The 10,470-nt window shown below is 37.0% G+C and overlaps 1 protein-coding gene across 1 annotated transcript; it reads right to left on the reverse strand.

Moving 5' to 3' along the window:
* Positions 1-2,839: 2,839 nt before the first annotated feature.
* Positions 2,840-10,064, reverse strand: LOC111334380 (EH domain-containing protein 3). Its single transcript, XM_022940102.2, has 2 exons — positions 9,001-10,064; positions 2,840-5,278 (listed from the first exon to the last, which is right to left on the reverse strand). Exons 1-2 carry the CDS (start codon positions 9,910-9,912, stop codon positions 4,562-4,564), a joined length of 1,629 nt encoding a protein of 542 aa, XP_022795837.1. The 5' UTR covers positions 9,913-10,064; the 3' UTR covers positions 2,840-4,561.
* Between the last annotated feature and the right edge of the window lie 406 nt (positions 10,065-10,470).

The raw sequence follows: 10,470 nt of genomic DNA on the forward strand, positions 1-10,470 counted from the left end.
ATATTACCTATATATATATATATAGAGAGAGAGAAGCGATTGCACATTAGCGACACAATAAACGAGTTGTAATTACTTCTTCGTTTAGTTTATTATAAATAACCGTAGCTCAGTTCTTTGTAATGACAAGAACAGTGGTCTCCACTTTATCACCAATGATTTTCAAAATAATCCACAAAGGTAAGGTATTTTGAAAATCAGTAACAAAGGTTGAGAGGAAATCTTAAAGTTGAGAAAAATGAATATGTCCCGAAATGAATTGGTTCCTACTTGGTCCATGTTTTGCCATACGGACCGTTTTCACCGAAACGGCAGGGTGTCCAGTTCCTATTTTTTCCTATTTTTTGGGCCCATTCCTATTTTCTCCTATTTTTTAACCAGAACCTCCTATTTTTCCTATTTTTTAGCCAGTAAAGCCAAAATTTGTAATAAAATTGAAAGTGGAATTATAGTTGAATGTGTTTTATAGTGAGATCATAAAGCACATAGTACGTTGACTCTGATGTTCTAATATTAGTTAAAGTAATAGCCACATTTGTTCTACGAAAGCCAGATCACTACAATTCTGTGAAACAGAAATAAAAACATATATTGGTGGCGAGAAAAAGAGAGATAAGCGACAGATATATGGCCTACTTGTCAACGGAATGGACCTCTGTCATTACACAAAACAGGTCAAGTCGAGAGCGGGTGAAAGATTCATTCACGAGGCTTATTCATTCATGTCAGTGTCATTGTATACATATCTATGTATATATGTATACCTTTATTTGCAACTTTCTTTGGATCATATTAATTCCGTCCGTTTGGGGTGAATTGTTAGAGGTACGTTAGGGTTAGGGTTAGACTAAAATGTTCTTGTGTTAGCAATCATCTGCTGGATTAATGTTGAAGTTATAAACATAATGAAAAGCCAACTTTGTTTCTGAACAAAAGTGAAGGTGAAGCAGTTCAGTTGTTACTTTAAAATTAGGGAAATCAAAGTAAATAAAGTTATGTTGTACAGATTTTTTGATAGATTTATCTCAGTGAGGGATATCAGGAAGATTAAAAATTCAAACCAAAAAACTCGTTTTGTCCTATTTATGTTCACTGCTGTTGATCGACTAAAGTGGTGAATCGGGGATAGCAGCTGGCGTGTGGGGAGGCTACCTTTGTTGACGAAAGTACTATTGATTTTCCTATTTTTCTCCTATTTTTTTGTGCAAAGTTTCCTATTTTTCCTATTTTCTCAATCCTGAAATTCCTATTTTCCTATTTTTTTGGGCAACCATGCCGCTGGACACCCTGAAACGGTCATAAGCCGTGTATTTTAAAATAAACAAGTTTGGTTCGAGTAAAATGTTTCTAACTCGCTTGCTCGAGGCGTACTGAGGAATATTGATCCTCGGTTCAATATTCCCCATTATAATATGGCTGTGTCTCACAAGGACTGGAAACTACCGAATTTACGAATTTGATTGGCTCAAATTCAATATTGAAAGCGGTCTAGATTTTCCCATCTAGACCGGTCTAGAAAAAAAGGTACAAAGAATATAAAAAATTGGCATATAAGACAGCCATATAATAAACATTAACCGAGCAAGGTCGGTCTGTATGGGAGAATCTTGACCTCGCGTTCGGTCTGTACTAGCAACCTCGGTCAAGATTCTCCCATACAGACCTCCCGCTCGGTTAATAAGAACTAAAAACTAAGTAGGTATGTATGTTGCATGATATTTCCTAACCTTGTTCTATCAGTTACCCTCGTCTCCCTTGAGTTACCCTTGTTCTACCACATTCACCCCCATCTACCCTAAGTTACCCATGTTCTACCACGTTTATCCCCATCTACCCTTGGTTAGCCATATTCTACCACGTTCACCCCCAACTACCATAGGTTAGCCATGCTCTACCACGTTCACCCTCATCTACCATAGGTTAGCCATGTTCTACCACGTTCACCCCCATCTACCTTAGGTTAGCCATGTTCCACCACATTCACCCCCATCTACCATAGGTTACCCATGTTCCACCACGTTCACCCCCATCTACCATAGGTAAGCCATGTTCTACCACGTTCACCCCCATCTACCATAGGTTAGCCATGTTCTTCCACGTTCACCCCCATCTACCATAGGTTAGCCATGTTCTACCACGTTCACCCCCATCTACCATAGGTCAAGATTCTCCCATACAGACCTCCCGCTCGGATAAGAACTAAGTACGAGCCTCACGCTCAGTAAGAAGGTATGAATAAGCTAAAATTTTCAGAGGTTCTCGTTTTGAATGTTGTGCTCTTTGATTTTCTGGATTCTTGCTTTGCAGAGTTTTGGGGTTTGAGGTATTGTAAGGTTCAGCCTAGTGTTTGTTCTTGGCAAAAGAAAAATGAACACTTGCCATATAAGGTGTTGAAAATTTGCGAGTGAAGGAACCTGATTTCGGCCGCTTTCACGAACAAAATGTGATTGATCACGTCGTTGGGTATCCACAGGTTCAAATAATCAAGGAATTAAAGAAATTAAGGGATCCATGGCAGAGGAAAAAGAATGAGTAGCCCTCTTTGTTAGCTTGCCCCTCAGGTTTCAAAAGAGAACTGTGTAGAAGGGATCTGTGCTGCCATTAGAATGAAAACAAGGCACACTTTTCTTCTGCCTTTGCCTTTCAATCTCAATCCCAGGGTCTCTCCCGCTGCCACCCCTCATTCTTACATTAATGAAGGTGGGGAAGGACAGAGACTCTGGGAATGAGGTTGCAAAGGACTCAATACAGAAAGATGCTGCCTGTGGGCTTGCAGCATGATGAATCATCTTTGAAACATCTTTGAAAATCCCTTACTGCAGTCACCACAACAAACAAATCCAAAACCTTTCTTTATGTCAATTACACGAAAAACCATATTAACATTAAAGATACTTTAATGATATTTAACTTAATACAGATTGCCTTTCAATAGTATCATTTCAATGTTGTTACACCTCGACTATGTACAAAAATAACCTATGGTGAAAATAAGTAATGTACCTCTATCTGGAAAAAATAATTACGTAATGGTACTGAGGGAACTTAAACTAACAATAATGTTAATACAATGAACCTGGTTCATATTAGCATTGCACCTACTTTGGTTCAAAGGGTAAACATACAACTATGACACTTTAATTTTCTCGAATGGTCAAGCCCTCTATCCCAAAAAATTATGAAGTACTAAACATAACACTTTTGCACATAGTAGGATTTAAACATTGTCAAATCAACCATACACTAATTAATCCATGTTCTAGTACAATAATTATTGCTTGCGTGAATATAAAAAACACATTTGAAAATTTGCATAGCAGCTAATTTTGAAGATTAGTTATTTGGTCCTTATGGTCACTTCGCACAAGTTAAGGTAGGAAATAAAACAATCCTTTAACAATCAGAAGAATTGAAGATCTCTGTAGTCACCACAGCAATTGCCTAACTTGACATATCTAAGAGCTGAAAAAACAAAAACTGATGAAAAAATGACAGCGACATTGTAATTGTAAATTTGAAGATAACTACAGACAGTATGGTTGGGTTAACATGTACAAAACTAAATCTTTGGCACTCATTTCACCAATAACAAGGTGCACTGACTTGTAATGTTTATTTTGTACGAGTTGCTTTTTGGCATAGAAGGTGTGATCTGTATCATTTGGAGGTAGAAGTTGCAAGCCAAACTTAATTGAGTTAACTTTTGGTACTGGGTGCACCATTCAAAATCTGGTGTGTCTTGATATCCGAGTTTTTCAACAATTATAAGACAAACAATAGTGAATTGGACAGTAATATCATGCAAATCAAATGAATAAATCGATTACTACAAATTAAATTTTTCTGAACAGAACTATTGTAAGTTAGTGAAAATTTCATCAAACCTTTATCTGTCAGTAACAACTTATAGTACTTCCTTTCTATCTATCAATCTACCTCCTAGACAGAAAGTACCAAAACCTTTCCACATTTCCTCTCTGGTCTGAGAAACCTCATTCTGTGATATTCCCAATTACATCAAGAGCTGAGTGACAACAGAGGCAGTCAATTTCTTGGTTTGTTGACTCTACTGTTTTGAATGTTTTTCTGCTACATATTATCTTTCCCAATACATACAGTACATACATACTGTACACATGCATACTGTTTTGAATGTTTTTCTGCTACATATTATCTTTCCCAATACATACAGTACCTTATCACCTATTAAAATGCTGCTGCTCCAGACACTATTTTTCTTTGAAGAAAAACTCGACCAAAATCATCCACCTTATTAGGATAATTGTACAAACTACCTCCAGCAGAACGTGCAAGAATGCCATCCAAATCTAAAATACCACTGTGAGTTAAATGTTAGGTTCATCTTGAGGAATATAATTAACAGCATAGAACAAACCCTGCATAAGACTCACAGTTATGAGAGCCAGGGAGACTTTGACCATAAACTTTTATATCACCTTTTAAAATTATTTTGACCCAATCAGTAAATGTTCGTGTTTTGTCCAAATTATCACACACTTCTTGAATATCAGTACACTGCCTCCCTGATATTAGAGTCTTATTAGTCGTAGTCCATACCAATGGACGACTGGAGACGCTTTGATGGAGGAATAAGGTGATTAGAAAGTTCTTCTGGTAGATCATCATCCTCTAACTTGATCTTTATCAAATACATTGCCAAAGCAAACTCATCTTCATCAAGTTTCCCATCACGATCTATGTCAGCAAGAGTCCAAATTTTACCCAATACGTTGTTTTGTAGCTTGGATTTTGTCATTTCCTTCTTTGCAACAGCTCCACTTATCTTTCCGCCTTGAGGATTCAAACTTTTGAAGATCTTGTCATATTCATGTTTAAATTCTTGAACCACCCAGTCATCTGATCCAGCCCCGAAAGCAGCACCCTGACAGGCTCCTGATGCAAAGGGATTGTTGGAAGCATGACTGACAGTAAATGCCCCTCCTTGCACAGAATGATCAGATTCACTTTCATTCTCCAAGGGTATCATGGCCATCAGGCGTGGAATTTCATTTGCCAACATGCGGTCAAGGGATTCTATCAGCTTGGTTTTCAAGGGGGCAAACTTTGAGAAGTCATACTTACGCAACTGCTCTTTCATTTTCAGTACAGGTGGGAAATCTCCAGGGGATATATTTTGTTCCTTCTGAATCTTCATGTAGACATCAGAAAGCTTGTTCAAAAGTTGCTCCTTCTTCTTATCCTTACCAAACACTGCTGGCATTTGGTTTTTCAGCTCTGCTATAACATATGCATGAACCTGAGAACAGAGAAACAAAAACATATTAGTGCTTACTGTTAATGGCAGACATTTCCAGGCCCTAGAGATTACTTAACTTTATAAAGTCTAAATTTTACTACTAACTTTAAGCTAATTCAAAGTAAAAATCACATCACTATTCATTTTTCATCATCTTAACCCATTGACACTTACATGTAACACGTGCCTACGAAAAGTCAAAATTTTCAAGAAACCAAGAGAGCAAACACAATGCGCAGTAAATTTTTAAACATCATCTTTTCCAAAAAACATGCTCCAGTGAAAGACTAATTAAAGAACTTCTTTCCAATCAATCAATCAATCAATCAATCAATCAAAGTTTATTGTCTAACGTGAGGCATGGTTGCCCAATTGCCCGAGCCAGAGGCTCATGTATAAAACGGTAGACTATAAATTAACTATAATTAAAGGTATATTATTAGAAGTACTTAAAACTTTATAGGTAAAAATATATAAGTTTAGAGTACAAGTGATAATTGTAAAATTGTAGGTGATTAATATTGATAGTTAAAAGAGTCTAAACATTATGTTCGGTGAAAGATATTGCAGTAGATGAATGTGAATAAGAATAGCAATGTATGTGTACGTACAATAAAAGTCAACTACATGTATTACATTTACAGATTGGTCCTAGAGTGCTAAAATCGAAATTCTTAAGTTTACTACAAAAATCGCTAAGCATAGATGCTGTTTTAATTTCTCTTGGTAAACTGTTCCAAAGGTGACTAGCTTTATATGTAAAGGAATTATGATACGATCTATTATTATACCCTGGTTGCACTAGATTTACACCTTTATTCCTTAAACTATATCTAGATTCCCGCAATTTAAAAAAGTTTTTCATATATTCCGGACCGTTCCATTTCATACATTTAAAAAGTAAAACCAAGGAAATATAAAATCGCCTATGTTCTAGAGTTTTCATGTTGCTTTTAGCTAAGATTGTATTGTAATCAACATTATTGCCGAGATTAAGCAAAGTTTTGAGTGCGTACTTATTGACTGACTCAAGTTTAGAGCTCAGTGTTTTATTTATTCCAAGCAATAGCGGACTACAGTACTCCAGGTGAGGAAGTATGTAAGCCTTATAGAGTGATAGGGAGACGTCTACAGGTATAAGTTTTTTGAGTCTCCTAAGGGCACCAATCTTGGCATAGACCTTTTTTATGACACTCTGAATGATCAGCAAATGTTAACTTGTTGTCAATTGTGACCCCAAGGATTTTGAGTGAGTTAGATAACTCGACTCTATCACTTTTTTTCCAACAAAAAAAGTGATAGGTGCATATTAAGGTTTTAATCAAAAATCAAGATGAAAGATAAAAATTGCTAAATATTTTCACATGTGTGCAAATGGGCATGCAGATCATATTTCAAAAGGGAATATGCAAATTTGTCCATGAGTGAAGAGATCTCAAGTTCCACAGAATCTATCAATAGGAAGCAAGACGAAAATGACCAAGAAATATTTCTGGATGACAGATTTATTCAAAACAGTTTTTGATTTGCTGTTATAAGCGAAAAACGTATGAATTTCTTACATGTACAAAGCCCACATGGTAAAATTCATCATGCTTAGATCCTTCTTTACTTGCCTTCATGGCCAGAAAATTGCGCAGCGTTATGTTGAAAATTCTGAAAAAACTGATTTGATGCAAAATCTTCTATTAAACAATACTTTTTGAACACATTGTTACTCAAACATAATATTTCACAGGCCATCAAATCGTCAACTTGTCGCTAGGCCCTCCTTGAAGTCCGAAAGTTTGGTTTTCACTTTACATCCATAATCTGCATTGCCTTAGAGAATCATAGTGTCGTTGACTCGAGAGCTTATTCTATCACCTTTAAGACCTTGATATCCATTATTTTCCAAGCAGGGTATTCTATAGCATTGCTACTTTTCATTCTGAGTTCCACAAGGTCTAACTCGATCGCAAATGAATGAAAAATCCGACCTGAAAATTTTGAGGGTTGGCCATGTGGACGCCATATTTTCAAATTTGATCATTTAGTGAAGACGCATAGAGTAATCCCCCTCTAGTAACCCCTAAAGTCATCAAAATATATGCACAAATGACGGATTCTGATTGGTTTATTGATCTCTAAACCACAGAGGAAGTTTGGGGACAAAACTCTACTTAGTAGGGGGGGAAAGCGTTTTCGCGTGAGCCAATCGTGCGGTTACGGGCGGTTCAGGTGTAAATGTGTTTATAAAATTTCTCAAACTAACTATTGCTTATCATACTTTCATCAATCCATTTTGAAATTACTGGTGATCCTTACAATCAGATTCACTCTCAGTAGCAAGTCGTTTATGAATAGCACTAATTTTTGCTCTAAATCATATCTTTTCCCCATCTTATGAGGAAGCAACACTAAAAATAAAGCAACTAATCAGATTTAAAGGCTTGTTTGAAGTAACTGATCATATTGCTGGAAATGCGAGACAAAGAAGCTCTTGTTTGGTAAATTTTACAACTTTTGTCACCAGAACATTTCTTTTTTCCCCAAAAAATGGACAAATATAACTTTTTACAGTTTTTGAATGAGGATAATGAGATATTTGTGTTGAAATCCTGTGTTGTCCCTTCAACCCCTAAGAGTCACTAGCATCTAATTTCTCCTTACAGTATAACCCCACCCCCCCTAAATCACACATTGAAGTCATGAGAATAAAGGTAATGATCTAATGATGCTCTTGATTCTTACACAAATTCTCCTTGTCAGCATCTTAGGGAATGTTACGGGAACAGCATGCACATCAATGGCAAGGTGTAAAGGGTTAAGGCTATCAACTTTTGTGATTTAAAATTGTATTTCATTAAAGTAGTAATTGGACTTCATGTTATGCAATTTTGATCTTTAACCACATTTATGATTTCAAATTGAACTCACTACCCACTCAATTTCAGACCACATTGCAATCCACTCAGTTAAATTATTATAAATTAAATAAACTTGAGTATTTCAATAGAAAATACATTGCTGTGTAAAATCCTCTACTCGAAATAATCCCTCTGATTTTATCTACACACACAAGTGATCCTTGGTGGTAGGACCCACAATGAGTGTCACATAAAAACCTTAGAGTGGCCTGGATCACTGAGAGAGAGCTTTGCTACTCAACTCTTTAACACTTTGCACCCTTGCACCAGCAGCCCTTTTCTCCATACTCTTCTCTATACATTCCCTTTGGTACTGACAAAGAGAATTTGTTTAACAATCAATTAGCTTCTCAAGTTGGTGATCATTTCTGTTATTCTCATGATTCTAGTGAATGATTCGGCAGGAGAAATTAGATGCTAGTCATTCTTTGGGTTTAAAGGGTTCCTAGCGTTCCATTTCGAAAGTAAAAGAAAATTTTGCTTAGATGTAACATGTATGAATTGAAAACCTAGTGATCACTTTTTCCCTCCTTTCAGTTTGACAACTCCTGATAACATGATCTTCTGACAACTCAAACCATTTACAATCACCCTTAAGGAGTCGAGTTAATTGGAGTCGACTGCGGCTTTTACAGTAATTATCTTTGAGTAAGAGATAATTTATTCCCATTGTAAAGTAAGTCGTATTTCAGCCGGCCCGGTGGCTGCAATGATTTTACTTCCTAATAAAGCTATCTATCTATCTATCTATCTATCTATCTAACTATCTATCTGTACGTTTGAAAATGGTGAAAATAAAAAGATCTTACAAACCTTGGCTAAACGGGCTCTCTTGATGAAGTCATTCAACTTCCTCAGTGCGGCATTTCTTGGAAGCGTTTGAATATCGCTGAATAGATCACTGGCTTCACATTCGAACAGTTTTCGATTTTCATCAATTTGCAAAGGCTGGTCCCAGAAAGACCCGATATAAACCCGAGCAACTTCAGGAGTGTTAATCACTTTCCCCAAAGACCACATAAGAGCTCCATAGACTCGCATCAGCTGTTGAGTGGTGACCATATCAGCCTTGTTGAGGACAATTCGAATCTTGTCATCGTAGTCGCGAAGAACTTCAATCCCACGTTGAAATTCGTCTGAAATGTCAAGTTTGTGCGCATCGAAAAGAAGAATTATCCGATCGCATCGTTCGGCAAACCACTTTAGAATTCCAGTGAAATCGTATCCGCGAGACACACTCTGCTTTTCGCCTGACAAAATACCAGGTGTATCTACGATTGAAATGCTCTCAAGGACAGGACTTGGAAGCTCGGAGCAACAAAACCTATTCAGAAAGGCATTACCAAAGGAATCGAGAGTGCGGAAAGGTTTCTGGGGATCCACCATCAAAGCATTTCCGGGAATTACTTGCTCTTTCTCTCCGTGCATTACCGCGATGAAACTATCAGTAGTAGGTTCAGGGCCTACGCGTATTCCAGGAAAATCTCGTTCAAGAAGATAACGAATGAACGTTGTTTTACCAGTAGAATACTGACCAACTAACAATACCATGGGTTTCGCCACGAAGTCAGGCTCAGTCATAACGGGCGAGTGAAAATCATTGAAAAGGTAAGACTCTTCCAGTGGTTTCAAATTCTTAAAGTAGAGTTTCTTCAAGCCTTCCACGACTGAGCCGAAAACTTGAGGGTTCCTGTGACCGTCGTTCTTTTTCATCCACGAAAACATGGCGATGGATAATCAGAGCAGAAGCTTAGAGTCTCTTGAATGATGGGCCACGAGGAGTATTTCTGAATTTGATTTGTTTTTCAGGTATATAACGTGTGAAAGGAAACGCCACCCAGTCGCTCCCTTCCACCTCGGAGACACTATGAGCATGCGTTCTGGCGATTACGAGTTCTAGCCGCTTGAACGATGACGTCACGAGTCTATTACAAGAAACTGACTAATTCAAACTACGAGGCACGTGCGCTACCGTGTTTGACAATACAAGCTGTACAAAATTGTTACACTTTATTCCCAATCAAATATACTATTTTGTACCATGTTTCACTTCTTGAGGGGAAATAATAGTTAGTGAGGATAACAAGAACCTTTGATCACTAAGAATACTTATTGAAATTATGGACATTCTTCATTAATTTTTAAAATTCATGTCAAATATTAACATTGCCATTTAGTAAAAACCTAACAACATACATGTGTTTGCCATAGTTTTTGGCATAATGAAAAATTTTTAATTACTTTTACAGCAATTACTACTTTCAAAAATTGGACAAAAATTAA

The sequence above is a fragment of the Stylophora pistillata genome, chromosome 14 (genome assembly GCF_964205215.1).
Source record: "Stylophora pistillata chromosome 14, jaStyPist1.2, whole genome shotgun sequence".
NCBI classification, from domain to species: domain Eukaryota; kingdom Metazoa; phylum Cnidaria; class Anthozoa; order Scleractinia; family Pocilloporidae; genus Stylophora; species Stylophora pistillata.

What these genes read in the sequence shown, in the direction of transcription:
- LOC111334380 (XM_022940102.2), bottom strand. Translation starts at nt 9,912, where the DNA reads ATGTTTTCGTGGATGAAAAAGAACGACGGTCACAGGAACCCTCAAGTT. An exon ending in AGAGAGCCCGTTTAGCCAAG is followed by an intron (nt 5,279 to 9,000) that starts GTTTGTAAGATC and finishes CTCTGTTCTCAG; the next exon opens with GTTCATGCATATGTTATAGC.